Source organism: Erinaceus europaeus, chromosome 5, assembly GCF_950295315.1.
Source record: "Erinaceus europaeus chromosome 5, mEriEur2.1, whole genome shotgun sequence".
In the NCBI taxonomy this organism is placed as follows: Eukaryota; Metazoa; Chordata; class Mammalia; order Eulipotyphla; family Erinaceidae; genus Erinaceus; species Erinaceus europaeus.
In genome coordinates, this window is record NC_080166.1 from 41,441,012 (window position 1) to 41,462,801 (window position 21,790).

General features: G+C 39.9%; 1 protein-coding gene across 1 annotated transcript in view; it reads right to left on the bottom strand.

Annotated features, from left to right (window-relative positions):
* Positions 1–21,790, bottom strand: part of RAD17 (RAD17 checkpoint clamp loader component) — a 45,772-nt gene that overhangs the window by 20,370 nt on the left and 3,612 nt on the right. Inside the window, exons 3-10 of the mRNA XM_007538033.3 lie at positions 17,777–18,034; positions 17,028–17,111; positions 9,322–9,478; positions 5,462–5,598; positions 4,245–4,297; positions 3,309–3,434; positions 2,295–2,364; positions 51–162 (exon numbers count right to left, since the gene is read on the bottom strand). Of these exons, the coding sequence (XP_007538095.2) occupies positions 51–162; positions 2,295–2,364; positions 3,309–3,434; positions 4,245–4,297; positions 5,462–5,598; positions 9,322–9,478; positions 17,028–17,111; positions 17,777–18,034 (997 nt within the window). The remainder of the gene's footprint in view (positions 1–50; positions 163–2,294; positions 2,365–3,308; positions 3,435–4,244; positions 4,298–5,461; positions 5,599–9,321; positions 9,479–17,027; positions 17,112–17,776; positions 18,035–21,790) is intronic.

Consider the following 21,790-nt stretch of genomic DNA (forward strand, 5'->3'; position numbering starts at 1 on the left):
CGGGAGGGGGCACACTATTTATATAAAGCAGTAAGAATAGTCATAGGTACCTTTTGAAGAAGAAAACTGGAGGCTGTTTATTGCACTTCTGATATCACCAGAACATCCTTGACAGAGCAATTCTAGTGAAGTTTTATCAGGGACAGTAACTTTCCCTCCACTCTAAAATGAGAATGTTAAAATTAAAAAAACTATTTTCTGAAAGACCAAAAATACCTGCTTTCCATTTTATCAACTTAATGGAGAACACTAGATTAAAATTTGTGTGTTAAAAATCCTCCATGCTATAAACTACTCTATTAATGGTACAAATATAAATGACTTCTCATAGTTTAAGGTAAAATTTCAAGACTACAAAATATTATTTTAATTCAATTTAAGATTAAGTTTTATTGTCATCTCATTATAATCACACTCATACACAAATGTGTATACACAGATGTAAATACAATACACATGATTTTAAAAAGCAAATAATAGGGCTAGGGAAAATAGCACAATGGTTTTTATAATAGACTATTGCACCTGAGGCTCCCATGATCCTAGATTCAATGCCCTGCACCAGCATAAGCCAGAGCTGAGCAGTGCTCTGGTGAAAATAAAATAAAGCAAAACAGAAATTAATTGAAAAAAGGAAATAACAGGGGTCAGGTAGTGATGCACCTGACTGAGCACACGTTACAATGAATGAGGATGCCAGTTCCAGCCCCTGGCCCCCACCTGCAGGGGAGTCACTTCACCGTCTGCAGGTGTCTATCTTTCTCTCCCCCCGTCTTGCCCTCCTCTCTCCATTTCTCTCTGTCCTATCTAACAATGATGACATCGACATTAACAACAATAACTACAACAACAATGAAAAACAACAAGGGCAACAAAAGGGAAAATAAATATTAAAAAAAGAATTAAAAATAATAATAAAAATAATTTTAATTACTCAGAAATTTTTTTCACCTGGGAGCACAGCTTTCCTGTGCACATGATCATGGTACGAGTCTGACCCCCAACCACAGGGTGGCTAAGCTTCAGTGCTATAGTAATATCTCTTTCTCTGTTTATCTGCAAAAGTTGACTTAACAAAGAAAGTCGATCCCAAGTGGTAAAGGCCTGGCAATTGGAGATAAAGAAAAAAAGAGAGAGAGGAGATTCACTGACAGAGCAAGAGACTTTCGTGTTTGAAGCACCAGAGGACCTATGTTCAATCCCTTGAACCACCATAGTTTAGAATTATACAGTGCTCTGGTAAAAGTAAATAAACAATAAATTAAAAAAATAAATAAATAAGGTGGTCTGGGAGGTGGTGCAGTAGATAGAGCATTGGACTCTCAAGCATGAGATCCTGAGTTCAATCCCTGGCAGCACATGTACCAGAGTGATGTCTGGTCCTTTCCCCTTCCCCCTCCCCTATCTTCTTCATGAATAGATAAACAGAATCTTAAAAAGAGGGAAAAAAAAAACTGGGCCAAGAGATTGCTCACTTTTACCACCTGCAAGATCCTGGGCTCAAGCCCTGGCATATCATGGGAGCATGTTGGGCAACATGGAAGCTGATTCCATGGATGGTGGAACAGTGCTGCAACAACCCCTCCCCCTGCCTCTCCCTCCCTTTCTCTCTAAAATAAAAAAATGACACTGTGTTGGAGGTTCTAGAATCATTTCAGTGCTGGAACAACAATATTTATTTTATGACAAAGGAAAGAGACACTGAAACCAGAAAAACCACTCATACACAATGCTAGGGACTGAACTTGAGACATCAAGTTTGCAAAGCAGGTGCTCTACCTACTAAGCCATCTTGCTGGCCACCAACATAATTTTAAAGATTTTTTTTCTTTAAATATTTATTTATTCCCTTTTGTTGCCATTGTTTTATTGTACTTATTATTGTTGTTGTTACTGATGTTGTTGTTAGATAGGACAGAGAGAAATGGAGAGAGGAGGGGAAGATAGAGAGGGGGAGAGAAAGATACGACACCTGCAAACCTGCTTCACTTCCTGTGAAGCAACACCCCTGCAGATGGGGAGCCAGGGGCTCGAACCGGGATCCTTACACTGGTCATTGCGCTTTGGACCACCTGCGCTTAACCCGCTGCACTACCGCCAGACTCCCAATTTTAAAGATTTCTTAAAAACTGTTATTACTACATTTTACAAAATAACATGCTTTCTGAATATAATTATTAAAATTCTGTATATTAAAATAACATATTTCTCCAGGCCTTCAAGCTATACTATATGATTTGTCTTTCAGTAACTGCAGTGTTGAGCTGAAATTACTCAATTTGTAGGAGACATACCTTATTGGCTTCCATTGTAACTATTCGGTTCAGAAATTTCATCATAATTGTTGGAGCCACAGGGTTGAAACTGTCAAAATTTTATAAAGAAAAATAGTAGTTGAACAATTAATTTAAATGAACCAAAGAGACCCATACAAAAAGATTTGTGTATCCCTATGTTCATCTGTAATAGGCAAAACCTGGAAGCAACCCAGGTGTCCAATAACAAATGAGTGGCTGAGCAAGTTATGGTAATACTATTGGGCTATCAAAAATGGTTATTTCACTATTCCTTACCTCATCTTGGATGGAACTTGAAGGAATCATGTTAAATAAGATAGTAAGAAAGAGAAGGATAAATATAGGATGATTTCACTCATAGACAGAAGCTGAAATATACTACCATGACACCAACCTGACCTCCCTATGCAGAGGACCTCACCAATGTGTCCTAAAACCCTACCCCCCGAGAGGCCTACCCAACAAGGGAAAGAGAGAGACAGACTGGGGGTATGGATCAACCTGGTAACGCCCATGACTCGCCGAGAAGCAATTACAGAAGGCAGACCTTCCACCTTCTGTACCCCATAGAGATCTTTGGTCCATACTCCCAGAGAGATAAAGAATTGGGTCCCTCCAATGGAGGGCATGGGATATGGAACTATGGTGACGGGAACTGCATGATTTGTACCCCTCTTGTCCCACAATCTTGCGATCATTATTAAATTACTGGTAATAAAAAAAAGAAGAAAAAGAAATTGAAAAAATAAGAAAACACAAAGCAGAACTTGGACCAGGTTTGGTGTTTTTAACAACAAAGTATAAGACTGGTGGGGAGTTCAGGTCCAGGAACATGATGGCAGAGGAGGACCTAGAGGGGGTTGAATTGTTATATAAAAAAACTAAGAAATGTTACGCATGTACAAACTACTGTATTATACTGCTGACGAAAAATTAATCCACCCAATAAAGAAAAAAAAATTAAAGGCGAAATGTGTATATGAAGGTTATAAGTAGGAACTGATTTCTTACCTAATGTTTGATATAGCACACTCTTCTTGAATTTCTTTGGGAAACAGTAACCTTTGGTTATTATCACCACTGACACTATCGGAGATTATAAATATTAGAGGACACCGACCAATCTGTACATACTTCCTATAATAACAAAACAAGTAATGTTGAATTTTTAAAAAATATTTATTCTCTTTTGTTGCCCTTATTGTTTTATTGTTGTAGTTATTATTGTTGTTATCATCGTTGTTGGATAGGACAGAGAGAAATGGAGAGAGGAGGAGAAGAAAGAGAGGGGGAGAGAAAAATAGACATCTGCAGACCTGCTTCACTGCCGGGGGCTGGAACCAGGATCCTTACACAGGTCTTTGTGCTTTGCGGCACCTGCGCTTAACCCACTGTGCTACCTACCGCCTGACTCCCAATAATATTGAAATTATTTTTATATTTATTTATTTATTCCCTTTTGTTTCCCTTGTTGTTTTAGTGTTGTAGTTATTCTTGTTGTTATTAGTGATGTCCTTGTTGTTGGATAGTACAGAGAGAAGTGGAGAGAGGAGGGGAAGACACAGAGGGGGAGAGAAAGACAGACACCTGCAGACGTGCTTCACCGCCTGTGAAGCGTCTCCCCTGCAGGTAGGGAGCTGGGGCTTGAACCTAGATCCTTAAGCCGGTCGTTGCACTTTGCACCACATCCGCTTAACCCACTGCGCTACTGCCCTACTCCCTAATGTTGAAATTTTAAGTCAAGTGGTCCAGGAGGTGGCGCAGTGGATAAAGCATTGGATTCTCAAGCATGAGGTCCCAAGTTCAATCCCTGGCAGCACATGTACCAGAGTGACCTCTGGTTCATTCTTTCTCCTCCTATCTTTCTCATTAATAAATACTTTTTTAAAAAATCTTATGTCAATAATTATTTAATATGAGTTGTCAAAAGACATCACTGAAACTTACCTTAGAACTTCATGTAAGGTGTGAGAATCTCGATAAAACTGGTTAGGTAAATCCTATGGAAAACAAAATATAAATAATAATTTTATTCCCATAAAATTTTATTTTGATTTACACATACCAAGTCATAAAAAACCAGTAATTATAATAATCAGAAACCAGTAGTATTATAATCAGAACATTAACTGTTTTTTTTTTTTTTTTTTGCTTCCAGGATTATCTCTGTGGCTGGGTGCCTGCACTATATATCCACTGCTCCAGAATGCCATTTTTTCCTTCTGTTGTTCTTTTGTTTTTTTTGTTGTCATTATTATGTTGTTGTTGGATAGGACAAAGAGAAATCCGGAGAGAAGGGGAAGACAGAGAGGGGGAGAGAAAGGTAAGACACCTGCAAACCTGCTTCACCACTTGTGAAGCAAGCCCCCAGCAGGTGGGGAGCCAGGAGCTCAAACTGGGATCCTTGTGCCTGCCTGGTTCTTGTGCTTCACACCATGTACACTTAACCCAGCGCACTATTGCCTGGCCCCCAGGCAACATTAACTTTTTATTTTCTGTTTTAATATTTATTTTATTTGACAAAACAGAGAGAAATTGAGAGGGAGGGGAAGATGAGCAGGGAGAAAATAGCCCAAACCTGGAAGCAACCCAGGTGTCCAACAATAGATGAGTGGCTGAGCAAATTATGGTCTATATACACAATGGAATACTACTCGGCTGATAAAATGGTGATTTCATCATTTTCAGCCCATCTTGGATGGAACTTGAAGAAATCATGTTAATAAGATAAGTCAGAAACAGACAGATGAATATGGGATGATCTCACTCATAGGAAGAAGTTGAACAACAAGATCAGAAGAGAAAAATTAAGCAGAACTTGGTCTAGATTTTGTGTATTGCACCAAAGCAAAAGACTTTGGGGTAAGTGAGGGTCTGGTCCTGGAACATGATGGCAGAGGACCTAGTAGGGGTTGTATTGTTATGTGGAAAACTGGGGAATATTATGCATGTACAAGCTATTGTATTTACTGTTGACAGCAAAACATTAATCCCTCAATAAGGAAAAAAAAGGTCTATTGTATAAACTACTGGGTTACTTCTCTGCGTTGAGATGATTTACCACTGTTAATACTATAGGAAGAATCACTTTATTAATATGTAAATTATATCCTGAAATTATTAACTTAATTCTTATTCAGTAGTATTTCAAAAGTCCTCCTTACTTCAACAAGAATTATCTTCTTATCAGTTCTCAGATCATCTCCAAGCATTTGTAGTTTATTATACTTTGTTGCTCTTAGTAGAAACTCTTTAAAAACTGCTATTTGAGGCTGATAGGGAAATATATGGAAGCTTGATTCTGAAAGCAAACACATTTCAGTTATTTTCACCAATTATACACCAAAATCATACAAATGTATGCAATATAGTATATGTTAAATATATTTAAACATATATTTACATATACATAAAAATGAAAGAAGCAAGCACTGGTGAGAATGTGGATAAAAATTAAAAGGAAATTCTTTTACACTAATGGTGAGAATAAAAACTGGTTCAGTACCTACTTAAATCAGTCTGGAGAACACTCAAATTACTAAACAGAATATATATATTGATATATATATATATATCAATTCCTTTCCTAGATATCCAAGGAACACAAAAACACTTATATGAAGAGATTTGCACACATTTATGTTCATTACAGCCAAGATCAGGAAACAACCCAAGCACAGAGGAGTCAGTAAGAAAGTTGGGGCATGGGAATCAGGCAGTAGTGCAGAGGGTTAAGTACACGTGGTGTAAAGTTTAAGGACCGGCCTAAGGACCCCAGTTCAAACCCCCGACTCCCCACCTGCAGGGGAGTCACTTCACAGCGGTGAAGCAGGTCTTCAGGTGTCTATCTTTCTCTCCTCCCCTCTGTTTTCCCCTCCTCTCTTCATTTCTCTCTGTCCTATCCAATAACAACAACAACAATAGCTACAAGAACAATAAAAACAAGGGCAACAAAAAGAAAATAAATAAATATTAAAAAAATAAATAAGAAAGTTGTGGCATATACACACAAGGGATGCTAGACTCTTGCAATAAGATGGATGGAAGTAGAGGGAATCATGTCAAGTGGAATATGGCAGAAAGAAGGGTAAGTACTGGATGGAGATGGTTTTACACAGGCATGACTTAATAATCAAAACAAGAGAAAATGGTGGTCTACTTTAGCAGATTCAAAGGGGTGAAATTAAGAGGGTGAGAAAAGTGGACTGGGAATCCAGAGCCTTTCCTATGACAGAAGAAGGAGGACAACTTGGTGATGGGTAGGGTGTGCTGACATATATTTTGGGAAGATGTGAAGCTGTACCTGCCACAATAGTCTGGTATAACATTTCCTCAATACGTTAAAAAAAAATACAACTTACAAAGTAGCTCAAAATAGAAATGTTTTCAAAATTAGGTAAGATTATCTGGAAAAACAGAAACTGAATGTTGAAACAGAATGTCGAAAAGGTAGAAAACTGCAAGTTGCCTCTAAGACTTTGAGAACTATGGTGATAAGAGCACTCACATTACAGTGCGCAAGGACCCAGATTCAAGCCCAGTCCCCACCTGCAGGGGAAAAGCTTCATAAGTGGTGAAGCAGATCTGCAGGTCTCTCTCTGTTGGGCATTACGTCAGCTCTCCCCTGCTCCATGCTGCACTGCTTGATGCTGTGGTCAATTTACATAATCATTGTTTTGCCTGAGACCTGCCCTGCCTGCAGGGTATTGTTTTATCCCATTGGTTAGAACCTTCGCAACAGCTGCTATGGAAGCTTTCTACATTTGCACTCTTTTCTTTTCTCCAACCCTTTTCCTAGCCATTTCCTTTTCCAACCTGCCACTTCCATTTCAAAAGATATAAAGGCATTGTCTCTGATCAATAAAAGCATTGCATTGCGTTCCCGCTCAACCACGAGTTCCTGGTCTCTTCTCTCTCCCCAACACTAGCTCGGCATTTTGGCACCCAACGTGGGGCCTAACCCACTCAGCCCCCAGATAAGTATACAGCCTTGGCTCTCTGCAGCCTTGTGTTTTACAAAGGCACCATGATTCATTTTTTCCCTCTTAATTTTTCTGAGACCCCTCAACCATGGGTAAGCTTCCTCCTTTTGAAGAGGTTTCCCAAACCCTCTACTCTTTTTTCATGAGACAGTTTCTCTGTCTCTGGAACATTTTGCTCTGGGCCACATCTTGGTTCCTCATGACTGTGATTGTAGAGCTTGGGAGATGCACAGAGATTTTCCCTGGGACTTCCTGGACTCCCTCTCCCATGTGTCCCATGGAGAAGGGTGACTCTAACTTGCAGAGCCTTCTCCAGAACCTTGGCAGTCCCCAAGAATGGAGACACGTGGTTAGTTCTACCCTACTGACTCAATTCTTTCTTCTATGGGAAGACATTTTTGGGAATGGGTGCCTGCAGTAATCCCAAAGGAACAGTCAGAACCAGCCTAACTGGTATTTTGAGGCTCTTTTTGGACTAGGATGTCCTCCGGGACTCATAATGCGACATAGCAGGATCTAAATAATCTGGTTCAAAGTGCCTAAAAATAAAATAAAATAAAATAAAATAAAATAAAAAGACCCCTACTGCTTCTCTCCCCTCCCTAATAACTTAAAGTTTCCTGTCTGATTTCAGTTGTGTTTTGTAAGAGAGTGATTTGAATGACTGAAATTTTGTATGACCCATTTTGCTCTGAGTACTCTGAAACTTAATTGACTTTATTAAAAAAAAAAAAAAAAAAAAAAAGCTGGATGCAGCCATGATTTCTGGAGACGTCCAGAAACAACCCTAAAAATTTTTTTTCTTTTGATTTTTTTACATCTTAGTATAAATGTGAAATGTTTAATCTTGAAAACTGTATGAATATGTGAGGGGGAGATAGCATAATGGTTATGCAAAGAAACTCTTATGCCTGAGGCTTCAAAGTCCCAGATTCAATCCCCTGCACCACGATAAGCCAGAGCTGAGCCAGTGCTCTGTTAAAAAAAAAAAAAAGTAACCTGAGTTTGTTTTAAGTCTAAGGTAAAAATTAGTTCAAAATCAATATATTTTACCTAAATCTGGTCTGAAGATCCTGCGCATACCTAGGGTGTGTCTCCATCTTAAATGGGTGTAACAAAAGGTAGAAAAGACGCTATTGATATGTAAAGCTCAAATACCTTCTCAATTAAAGGGGTAGAACCAGCCCAGGTTAGAGAGAGATCACACAATGGTTATGCTAATGATTCTCATACCTGAGGCGTCTAACAATGGTTTTTCTGTTTACCTTTCCACATTTTATTGAGCTTAAATTTTTTAAACAACCTTAAAATCATACTAGAAAGGACTTCCAAAATTATTAAGGTACTTAAGCAAATTATAATCATCAAGTTGTCAATTATAGTAAACTTGTAATTTGTTACAAGTTTTTTTCTTCACAAGTAAGTGATAACAGCTATGTCAAGCCTTCACATGAAGAAGCATCTGCTCATACGGAATCCCTGGAAATCCATTTGGACCCGTCCTCTGACATCGCCCACAAGATGCCATGACTACAACGCACCCCCTGAAACCCATGATGTGACCTGACATGATCTGAAGAACCCGATTCACAGACTCCAAGGACAGAACTTACTTACTGCCTTTCTCTCACCCATCGCTGTCTGCCCTTCCTGCTTCTGCTTTGCCTGTCACGTTTTGGTGGTTCCAGCTCACTCTCTACAGAGAAGCAAAGTTCCAGTGGCTGTCCTCCCCCATCGAAATAAGGTCGTTGGCACTGGACTGACGCTTCTATCAGACTTACTGGTACAGCTCTTAGTCACTTTACACAACTTTATAGCAGCTTCCCTTTACGCTGCTGGGTTTCTCAAAGACTGACTGCAGCAGTCCATGAACTTTGCAGCTGTCTTGGGGATTCTACAGTGCCGAATAGCCCCTTCGCTTAGCAGGCCACGGCCCCTGCCTGCAGGCCCTGCCCCCAGAGGCAGGAAACTAGGAGTGTTGTTGTTGTCAACCTCCATTAAGCAGATTTTTCTATTTCCACTCCACGCACAACAAACCTTACCAGGACTAAATATCTGCTTGAAATCATCCTTTTGAAAGTCTGGTATGACTGGGTTAACCCACTCTTGTATTTGAATGCCGTTCTCTTTTGACAGTATTCTTACAGTTGTTGTTTTCCCACATCCAGGAGGACCCGTTATTAATAAAATAGAACCACCCTAAAACAAAATACAAACATTAAACTAGATTAAACCAGAATTCCATATTTGCAGAAGTCATAAATACTTGAGAGAAAACAAACAATACTTTATTATTATTAATTTGATTTTTTAGTCAGACAAAATTTCATAATGTTGCTATCCACAATAAACCTGCTTTATATGAGAGAATCTTACTTTATGAACTTTAAGTGTGTGGCTCCTGATAATTCCTCAACTTTTGCATTAATTTGATTCCAAAGACTACTTATCGGCTACACTCATTAGAATACTGAGGTAATGTCTGAAAACAAATATTTTTGAAAACTGTATGACTCACAGAATTCATCTTAATACATAGCCCTATGGATTATATATTGCATAAAGTTACATCATAAAATCTATTTACCAGAGGGCTGGGGAGATAGCATAGTGGTTATGCAAAAAAACTTTCATGCTGGAGGCACCAAAGATCTCAGATTTAATCCCCAGATCCACTATAAGCCAGAACTGAGCAGTGCTTTAGCTAAAAAATAATAACAGGGAGTCAGGCAGTAGCACAGAGGGTTAAGCACATGTGGTGCAAAGGGTAACAACCGGCTCAAGGATCCCAGTTCGAGCCCCCAGCTACTCACCTGCAGGGGAGTCCCTTCACAGGTGGTGAAACAGGTCTGCAGGTGTCTTTCTCTCCCCCTCTCTGTCTTCCCCTCCTCTCTCCATTTCTCTCTGTCCTATCTAAGGACAACATCAATAACAACAATAACTACAACAACAATGAAAAATAACAAGGGCAACAAAAGGGAAAATAAATATTTAAAAAATTTAATAATAATAATAATAAAAGCAGGCCTCTAATGAGAGACTAAAGGCTGAGATTCCAGCAATATACCCTTATACATTAAACCTAAATTTTATTTAATTATTTGATATTTATAATTAATTTATGATTAGTAGTGTTTTACAAAACTGTAAGATTACAGAGTATAGTTCCACAATGTACCCACCAACAAAGTTCTGTACCTCCCACCCTCCTGATAATAAATACCATAGTTCTTACAAAATCTAACAAGACAGTTTGTTCACTGAGTGAGGCTTTGGTCAAAAAAAGGACTGGAAAAAAGCCTAAGGTTGGTGGAGCTCAAGGTTACTCACGTAAGGAACTCAGTGATACATAGGGGTGATACTAAAATGAATTCTATTAAGTTAACTTGTGCATGTTCTGTCACTCAAAGTTTTAAAAGGGAGATGGACTTCTCAGAGAAAAAGACAAACTACAGATGGTCACATTTAGCAAACACTTCACAGCTGCCCCTATGAACATCCCCCATCCCGGTCATATCCTATTGACACTACACAGGACAAATATGGTAATCAGCCAAGAAAGAAACAAGGTCCTGCGGAGGGTAGATAGCATAATGGTTATGTAAAGAGACTCTTGGGCCTGAAGCTAAAGTCCCAGGTTAACCCCCCACCACCACCACCACCACAAGCTAGAGCTAAGCAGTGCTCTAATGAAAAAAAAGAAACAAGATCTTGTTATCATTAAACAGACAATACATTCACTGTCTGCCTTTCTCCACACCCCCCACCCCCCCCACCCCGTATCCTCTCATATATGCCCAATGTATCCTTTTAATCTCAGAGTCAAGGCTGACTCTGTCGCCCTCAATAACTTCTATTTGGCGAGGAAAACTTATTTTTCTTTCTACCATTCACCTCCTAGTGTATCTTTTTTTTTTAATTAATTAATTTATTCCCTTTTGCTGCCCTTGTTTTTTATTGTTGTAGTCATTATTGTTGTCATCATTGTTGGATAGGACAGAGAGAAATGGAGAGAGGAGGGGAAGACAGAAAAGGGGAGAGAAAGAAGCGACTCCCCTGCAGGTGGGGAGCTGAACCAGGATCCTTACGCAGGTCCTTGAGATTTGCACCACCTGAGCTAAACCCACTGCGCCACCTGCCCGACTCCCCTAGTGTATCTTGTATCACTTGCCCTATCACTCATAATAGACTTCCTGCTCAGTCCCCTGACAGACTGGCACTCTGGCTTCTATCCTTCTCTCTCATTTTTTTTTTTTTAAAAACATCAACAAAACTCGATCAAATTTCCTACACACAAATGGTGAACTGCAATCTTTGTTCATGTTCATGTAATTACTTTTTGTTTGCTAAATTTATTAATTTATTCCTTGAGAGAGAAGGAAACAGGGCAAGACAGAATACTGCTCACTCTGGCATATACTACTATGGGATTTCATACAAGCGTTGGACTCTACTCACTGAGCCACCTCTCTGGTAGCTGACTGCCTTTAGTAAGTACCTGCATTAATAAATAAAGGCCAGTTTTGCTTTTTTTGCCTCCAGTGTTATCGCTGGGATTGGTGCCTGCACTATGAATCCACTGTTCCTGGAGGTCATTCTTCCCATTTTGTTGCCCTTGTTGTTGTTATTATTGTTGCCATTGCTGTTGATGTTATTGGATAGGACAGAGAGAAATCCAAAGAGGAGGGTAAGACAGAGAGGGGGAGAGAAAAATAGACACCTGCAGCCCTGCTTAACCACCAGTGAAGCAACCGGACCCATCCCCCCACCCAAGCAGGTAAGGAGTCAGGGGCTCCACACATCAATCCTTGTGCTTTGTGCCATGTGCACTTTACCTAATGCGCTAGCGCCCAGCTCCCCAGTTATAATTTTAAAATATGGCAGTGCATGAGTTAAGAGTTCAACTTGCTATGAGTTTGACAAACTAATAAGTTAAGAAAAATATGGTCACAAGTATATTACAGTTACATTAATAATAGGCAAGGGCTGGGTGGTGGCACACCTGGTTAAGCACACATTGGTTACAATGCACAAGAACCCAGGTTCGAGCTCCCAGTCCCCACCTGCAGGGGGAAAGTGGTGAAGCAGTACTGCAGGTATGTCTTTCTCTATTCCTCTCTATCTTCCCTTTCCCTCTCAATTTCTCTCTGTATCTAAAATAAATAAATAAAATTTAAAAATATAAAAAAATAAACAAATGAAGACCATATAATTTATAGGACATCAAGAGGAAAAACATTTGTGTCATAAGAATTCAAAAAATGGGAGTCGGGCGGTGGTGCAGCGGGTTAAGCGCATGTGGTGCAAAGCACAAGGACCAGCATAAGGATCCCGGTTCAAGCCTCTGGCTCCCCACCTGCAGGGGAGTTGCTTCACAAGCAGTAAAGTAGGTCTGCAGGTGTCTGTCTTTCTCTCCCCCCGTCTTCCCCTCCTCTCTCCAAAAAGAGAATTCAAAGGATAAGATCAAGAATGAGACAGAATTCACACCTGAATAAATATTAGCTAGGAGCTGGTGGTAGTATACCCTGTTAAGCACACACTGAAAGTAATGCACAAGGAACCTGGGTTTGAGTCCCTGCTTCTACACCTACAGGGGGACACTTCATGAGTGGTGAAGCAGGTCTGCAGGTGTCTTTCTCTCTTGCTCTCTATCTCCCTTCCCACTCTCAATTTTTCTCTGTCCTATTAAAATAGAAAAAGAAAAAAAAAAAAGGAAAAACTGGTTGTAAGAAGCAGTGAATTCATAGTGCTGGAACCAAACTCCAGCAATAACCCTGGTGGGAAAAAAGAGAGAGAGAGAGGAAAAGGAAAGGAAAGAAAATATTAGCTGAGTAGCTGAGGAGGCCAGGCAGTGGTACACCCAGTTAAGTGCACACAGTACCAATGTGCAAGAAGCTGTGCATAGACCTGGGCTCCCCCACTCTCCACCTGCAGTGAGGATGCTACAAGAGTAATGTAACATGTCTGCATGGGAGTTGGGTGGTAGTGCAGCGGGTTAAGTGGACACGGCACAAAGTGCAAGGACAGCCTTAAGGATCCCAGTTAGAGCCCCCGGCTCCCCACCTGCAGGGGAGTCGCTTCACAGGCAGGTCTTCAGGGGTCTATCTTTCTTTCCCCATCTTCCCCTCCTCTCTCCATTCCTCTCTGTCCTATCCAGCAACGATGACATCAATAACAGCAACAATAGCTACAATAATAAAAAACAACAATGGCAACAAAAGGGAATAAATTTTTTTTAAAAAAAAAGAAACAGGTCTGTAGGTGTATTTTTCTCTCTCCCTATCTCCCCCTCCCCCCTCAATTTCTCTCTGACCTATCAAATAGAGGGAAATCTTTCTTTAGTGGTGCCACACTGGGCCCCAGGAAGAGGGGCACCCCAGGTACAGGGTATTCTAAGCACACTGGCTCAGTGCGAGTTTGCCATGCACAAGACCTTGTTGATCTATGAGAAGAACCTGTGAGAGGGACACTTATGAAAAGACCTCTCAAGAACTAGAATGCAGCATCACTGGAATACAGAAACACACTGACCAGTGCAGAAACCAAAGGCTGCAAGCAAAACACATGCAGAGAAATGCCCAACAATATGGCATTTTGGCCAGACACATTCAGCAGCATCCAGATAGACAAGAGATACTCAAGAAACTGGAGGCTCTTCTTCTGGACAGAGAAGTCAAACCTCTATCCCAAATGAAAGACAGTCTGGACAGAAAACAGGAATGTAGGCAGAAATAATTCCATGTTCTCCTGAGGACTCTTCATGACCTGCAACAGATGCTGGAAGAGGAAGCTCTCTCTGAAGCCCAAGAAGCTCAAGAAACACACATAGACATGGACCCTGAGCCACAGACAAGCTGAGGACATGCCCAACACCAAGGAGCAGCAAGAAGGTCTGCCTGTGTCAGCAGACTATGCTGCTCTGGTGAGCTTTCAAGTCCTGACACTGAATCACTTTCCTTTGCAATAGGAATACACAGAGTCCCTAACAATCCTGACATAGAAAATATGACTTCATTATCTTTTGAAGGAAATGCCTTTAGGATTGTCAAATGGAGAAGATTGGAAGCAACAGAGAAATGTTAAATAAAATGTCAAGTTGAAAAAATAAAAATAAAAGGAGGGGGGAAGGAAAAAAATGGCTGCCAGGAGTAGTGAATTCATAGTGCAGGCATCGAGACCCAGCAATAACCTAGAAGGCAAGTAATATATTTTTTTATTTTAAAAGTTATCCCAGTGGTCTGGGAGATGGCACAGTGGATAAAGCGCTAGACTCTCAAGCATGAGGTCCTGAGTTCAATCCCTGGCAGCCATGTACCAGGGTGATATCTGGCTCTTCCTCTCCTATCTTTCTCATTAATAAATAAATAAAATATTTTTAAAAAGAAAGTCTTAGAGACAGTAAAAAAAAAAAAAGTCATCCCATAGCAGTGAAGTCCCAACAATGACCCAAAAAAGGAGGAAGTAAAACAGAAAAAAATCAGTTTGAAGATGACTTTCAGATATATTTAGTACAAAACTACTATGTAATTTGCCTGCTTGCTTCAGTAAGTTAAACTGAGGTGCTAAATGTACTAGCACAATACTGATTCACTGTGCTCTAACTGATGACTTTACACAACAGCAAATAGTAGCACAAGTAAAAATGAAAGCTCAAAGTCCGAGTCTTTTTTTTTTAAATAGACACATAAATGCAAAAGAATGTAACTGTACTTACATAATTTGCTTTTTTTCAGGTAACAGACTAGGTACACCCATCATTTGATGACTTTGCAGAGAATACAGGCATCTCCACTATTATTGCCACATCAATAGGTGTGAATAACTCATTTCATGGAAGAAAAAATGTGCCTTCTACATTAGGAAGAAGCAAACTTACTACTAGAAAAAGTGGAAAACTATCTTCCTCAGAAGAGTATAGACTAGCAAATTCAAAAGAACATTGGTGTGAAAAAGAGTGAAAAAGACCACATCAATTCCTTCTATATCTTGGATAGTGATTTCAAACCCAGGTCACATACATAGCAAAGCACCACACTATCTAACTGAGCTACTTCAGTAGCCCCAAAGTCAGAGGTTAAGTAGTAAGGTCACATTCTTCCACTGTAGATGACCCAGACTTAACTGAATAAGTACAAAATAAATGTTTAACTTCTTGGGGCCCAGGAGGTAGGCACAGTGGAAAGTGTTAGATTCTTAAGCATAGGTCCCCAAGTTCAATTCATGGCATCCCATGTGCCAGGACTAAAAGTTGGTTCTCTCTTCCTTCTCTCTTATGTGCAAATGAGTATCTCCCCCCACCCCATGCCATATTTGGAACCTGGTGGTGGTGCACCTGGTTGAGTGTGCAAGAGCCCCATCCCCACCTGCAGGGAGGAAGCTTCACAAGTGGTAAAGTAAGTGTCTCTTACTCTCCCTCTCAACTTACCCTTCTTATCTCTCAAACTCTATCCAAAGTAAATAAATGATATTAAAATAATTGTAAATGTTTTTTTTTAATTTATGTGTGTGTGTGTGTGTGTGTGTGTGTGTGTGTGTGTGTGTGTATACACAATTTTTTTTTAATTGCCACCAGGGTTATCACTGGAGCTCAGTGCTGGCACTACGAATTCACCACTCCTGACATTTTTTTCTTTTTATTTTCCCCCTTATTTTATGTGCTAGGACACAGAGAAATTGAAAGGGATGGGGAAGACAGAGAGGAGAGATAAAGATATGCACCTGCAGACCTGCTTCACCACTCGTGAAGTGTCCCTTTGCAGATGGAGAAGCAGGAGCTCAAACCCAGGTTCCTCATGCATGAGCCACCAGCTGACCCCCAGGGAAAAAAATTATTTTTTTAACTTCTTCCAGCCCAGGAGTTGGCAAAGCAGGAGTTGGCCTGTGAGTATGAGGTTCTGAATTCAATCCCCAGCATCACATATACCAGAGTGATTTTTCTGTGGTTTTCTCTCTCAATACACATACATACACACTGTAAAGAACTTTTTTTTTTCAATTATCTCTATTTACTAGAGACAGCCGAAAATCAAGAGGGGAGGGGGATAGAGAGCGAGACAGAGACACCTGCAGCCCTGTTTCACCACTTGCAAAGTTTTCCCCCTGAAGGTAGGGACCAGGGACTTGAACCTGGGTCCTTGCACACTGTAACAAGTGCACTCAACCAGGTGCACCACCAGCTGGCCCCCTGAACTTAACTTCTTATAACCAATTAAAAAGTCTGAGAAACATTTAATGTTAAGTATGTTGAAGAATTTTTTACTTTTTTTAAGATAGAGACAGAGGCAATAAAAAGTGAAAGAGGGGAGTCGGGCGGTGGCGCATCGGGTTAAGCGCACGTGGCGCAAATCGCCAGGACCTGCGTAAGGATCCCAGTTCGAGCCCCCGGCTCCCCACCTGCAGGGGAGTCGCTTCACAAGCGGTGAAGCAGGTCTGCAGGTGTCTGTCTTTCTCTCCCCCTGTCTTCCCCTCCTCTCTCCATTTCTCTCTGTCCTATCCAACAACAACGACATTAATAACCACAACAATGTTAAACAACAAGGGCAACAAAAAAGGAAAAATAAATAAATAAATAAATAAACCTTAAAAATTAAAAAAAAAAAAAGAAATAAAATATTAAAAATAAATAAATAAAAAGAAAGAAAGTGAAAGAGACCACAGCGGAGTCAGAACTTTAACTGGGGTCTCACACCTAGCAAAACAGTGCACTATGCGAGTGAGTTATTTTATTACCCAGAGCATTTTTACTTACCTGTTTTGGCTTTCTTTCTAAAACTTCAGCTTTTAACCAGGTTTCAACTTCTTCAATTTTCTTTCTATGCACAGCAAGTTCATGCTAAAAATTTCACATTTAAAATAAAACATGTTAATTCAAGGACTTTGTGTACATCAATACAGAGTAAATATTCTTAATAATAATAATAATAGCAGCAGCAAATAATATGATAATTGTTTTTTTTTTTTTTTTTAACCAGAGCACTGCTCAGCTCTGGCTTAGTACTAGGTTTAAACCTGGGACACATGAGCCTCAGGTATGGAAGTTTTCTTGCATAAATATAATGCTATCTCCCCAACCTAAAATTCTGTTCTTAAGTTGACTCAATTCTATAATAATTTGGCACAGGCTTACAATTTTGATAATTTATAATTTATGAAAAATTTTTCTCTTAAATTCTGAAATACATCTTGGGGATGAAGCAGGGAAGAATAATACATCAGAAAATTATTAATTCCATGTTTGAGTGAATTAAACTTATGACAAGTTACCAGTGACATAACTTCAAAATAACTATAGAGATAAGTCAAATTGTGGAAAATTTAAAAAAACCTAGAAACTGACTATAAGCCAGAGTTGAGCAGGGCTCCAGTAAAAAAAAAAACCTAGAAATTATTTCTTCTTATAGAGTCAAAAAGATTCTTATGAAAAATATTCTGAAAATGGGTATCATTTCTTATTCCTGAAACAAAATTATGTAGACTTGTTTGCATAATATTTAATACCTGAGTTTCTGGTTTATACATTTCCACCCATGGTTCATTTTCACACCAATGTTCTTTTGAATTTGCTAGTCTATAATTCTCTTCTGAGGAAGACAGTTTTCCACTTTTTCTAGTAGTAAATTTGCTTCTTCCTAATGTAGAAGGCACATTTTTTCTTCTATGAAATGAGTTATTCACACCTATTGATGTGGCAATAATAGTGGAGATGCCTGTATTCTCTGCAAAGTCATCAAATGATGGGTGTACCCAATCTGTTACCTGAAAAAAAGCAAATTATGTAAGTACAGTTACATTCTTTTGCATTTATTCCCTATACAACTTAACTATAGAAAAAAAAAAAAAAAAGAGGTGGTAGTGCAGTGGGTTAAGCGCAGGTGGCGCAAAGCACAAGGACCAGAGTAAATATCCCGGTTCAAGCCCCCGGCTCCCCACCTGCAGGGGAGTCACTTCACAGGTGGTGAGGCAGGTCTGCAGGTATCTATCTTTCTCTCCCCCTCTCTGTCTGCCCTCCTCTCTTGATTTCTCTCTGTCCTATCCAACGACAGCAACAACAACAACAATAATAACCACAACAATGATAAAACAACAAGGACAACAAAAGGGGAAAAATGATCTCCAGGAGCAGTGGATTCATGGTGTAGGCACTGAGCGCCAGTAATAACCCTTCCGCAAAAAAAAAAAAAAAAAGAAAAGAAATACAACAGTAGGGTTTGGCAGGCAGTGGTGAAGAAAATGGAACTGGTCCTGGAAGCAAAAAAATAAAAATAAAAAAGAGGTGTGGTCCAGGAGGTGGCACTGTACTCTCAAGCATGATCACAGACCCGAGTTCAAACCCCAGCAGCACATGTACCAAAATATCTGATTCTTGATCTCTCTCCTCCCATGTTTCTCATTAATAAAGAAATAAAATCTTAAAAGAAAAAGGAAAAAGGTCTATATTTGCAATATGTAACATGAATGTCTCACAAAACAGTTCTTCAACAAACTGGCTCTAGGGTGTCCGGCAGTAGCGCAACAGGTTAAGCACATCATGTTAAACGCACATGGCGTGAAGCGCACAGACCCGCCTAAGTACCCTGGTTCGAGCCCCTGGCTCCCCACCTGCAAAGGAGTCGCTTCACAAGTGGTGAAGTAGGTCTTCAGTTCTCTATCTTTCTTTCCCCCTCTCTGTCTTCCTCTCCTTTCTCAATTTCTCTCTGTCCTATCCAACAACAACATCAATAACAACAATAATAACCACAACAACAATAAAACATCAAGGCCAACAAAAGGGGGGAAAGTAGCCTCCAGGTGCATTAGATTAGTGGTGCAGGCACCATGCCCCTGTGATAACCCTGGAGGCAAAAAAAAAAAAAAGGCTCTAAGTGTAGTTATTTTTCAACTTTATAAGGTGTACAAATGCATACTTGTCTACTATGGTAATACGTCATATAAAGGAACATTGCATACAAACTCATTTCTTTTTAATTATCTTAATAGGACAAGGAGTAGATTTTTTTTTTTTTTTCAACTCATCTATAAGAATAAAATATAGTGGTCCGGGAGGTGGCACAGTGGATAAAGCATGAGGTCCTGAGTTCAGTCCCCAGAAGCACATATACCAGACTAATGTCTGGTTCTTTCTTTCTCTCCTTCTATCTTTCTAATAAATAAAATCTTTAAAAATGAAAAAACAAAAAAACGAGCCCCCAGGTCCCCACCTACAGGGGAGTCGCTTCACAAGCGACTTCTCTCCCCCTCTCTGTCTTCCCCTACTCTCTCCATTTCTCTGTCCTATCCAATAACGACAACATCAATATCAACAATAATAACTACAACAATAAAAAAACAAGGGCAATAAAAAGGGAATAAAATATTAAGAAAAGAATAAAATATAGGGAGTTGGGTGGTAGCATAGCGGGTTAAGTGCAGGTGGCGCAAAGCAAAACGACCAGCACAAGGACCCCAGTTCAAGCCTCCGGCTGCTCCCCACCTTCAGGGGAGTCGCTTCACAAGCGGTGAAGCAGGTCTGTAGGTGTCTGTCTTTCTCTCCCCCCTCTGTCTTCCCCTCCCCTCTCCATTTCTTTCTGTCCTACCCAACAATAATGACATCAATAACAACAATAGTAACTATAACAATAAAAAACAAGGGTAACAAAAGGAAATAAATAAAAAGAGAATAAAATATAAATATTAAAACTACCCTAATAGGGGCTGGGAGATAGCTCACCTGGTAGAACTATACTTTGTATATGGAAAGACCTGAGTTTGCACCCCTGGGCACCCTATCCATGGAGCAATGCTGTGGTGTCCTTGCTCTCTCTGTATCCTCTTCCTTCTCTGCCTTTCCATCACTTCTATGTGAAAAGGAAAAAAGATGAAGAAAAAAAAAAGAGAGAAAGAAAGAAAAGAAAAGAAATGAGAAAGAAAAAGGAATCTGAAAGAAATGGTGGAATAGGGGCTGGGTGGTGGTGCACCTGGTTAGGTGCACATGTTACCGTGTGCAAGGACCTGGGTTTGAACCCCCAGTCCTCACCTGCAAGGGGAAAACTTTGCAAGTGGTGAAGCAGTGTTGCAGGTGTCTTTCTGTCTCTTTCTTTCTCTATATCCCACCTCCCTCTTGATTTCTGACTATTTCTACCCTATAAATTAAGATAATTTTTAAAAACTAGAAAGAAATGGTGGAATACTGCAGACGCAGAGCCCCAGCAAAAATAAAACCATACTAAAACAGAAGTAAAACAAAAAATAAGAAAGAAAACTGGGGGGCAGGGGTAGAAAGCATAATGGTTATGTAAAGAGACTCTCATGCCTGAGGCCTCAAAGTCCCAGGTTCCTGGCTCAATCCCTTGTAACACCAAAAGTGCTCTAGTGTAACAACAACAACAACAAAAGTAGAGCAATAAGCAAAAGCAATAGAATAGATACATTTTTAAAAGATTTTATTTATTTACTAATGAGAAAGATAAAAGGAGAAAGAGAACTAGACATGTGCTGGTACATGTGCTGCCGGGGGTTAAACTCAGGACCTTATGCTTGAAAGTCCAAAGCTTTATCCACTGCGCCACCTCCCAGACCACACAATCTTATCATATCCTTCTATAATAAACTAGTATTATGAAAAAAGATCGCTTTACAGATCCAAATAACTCCTATCAACTTAAAGACTTTGTGAATGGACAACTGAAGAACCCCAATGCCACAAATAATTTGTAATTATGACTTGACTTATCTAGGATAAGACTACTGGGATAACAGCATAAAAACCAGTGAGTTGGGAGTCAGGCGGTAGAGAAGCAGGTTAAGTGCATGTGGCGAGAAGCGCAAGGACCAGAATAAGGATCCCAGTTCGAGCCTCTGATTCCCCACCTGCAGGGGAGTCGCTTCACAGGCGGTGAAGCAGGTCTGCTGGTGTCTTTCTCTTCCCCTCTGTCTTCCCCTCCTCTCTCCATTTCTCTCTGTCCTATCTAACAACCACGACATCAATAACAACAACAATGAAAACAACAAGGGCAACAAAAGGGAAAATAAATATTTTTTAAAAATTTTAAATAATAATAATAAAAAGTGAGTTGTGATTCATGATATTCTGATCTATAGAAACTGCTGACTTCGGGAGTCGGGCAGTAGTAGCGCAGTGGGTTAAACAGGTGACGCTAAGCTCAAGGACCGGCGTTAAGGATCCCAGTTCAAGCCCCCGGCTCCCCACCTGCAGGGGAGTTGCTTCACAAATGGTGAAGCAGGTCTGCAGGTGTCTGTCTTCCTCTCCCCCTCTGTCTTACTCTCCTCTCTCCATTTCTCTCTGTCCTATCCAACAACAACATCATCAGTAACAACAACAACTACAACAATAATAAAAAACAAGGGCAACAAAAAGGAAAATAAGTAAATATAAAAAAAATTTTTAAAAAAAGAAACTGCTGACTTCTTTACATTTACTACTGCTGACTTCTTCACATTTACTTGCATCATTTCCATCTACTTAAAACCTTTTAGGGCGGAGGGTTGATAGCATAATGGTTATGCAAAGAGACT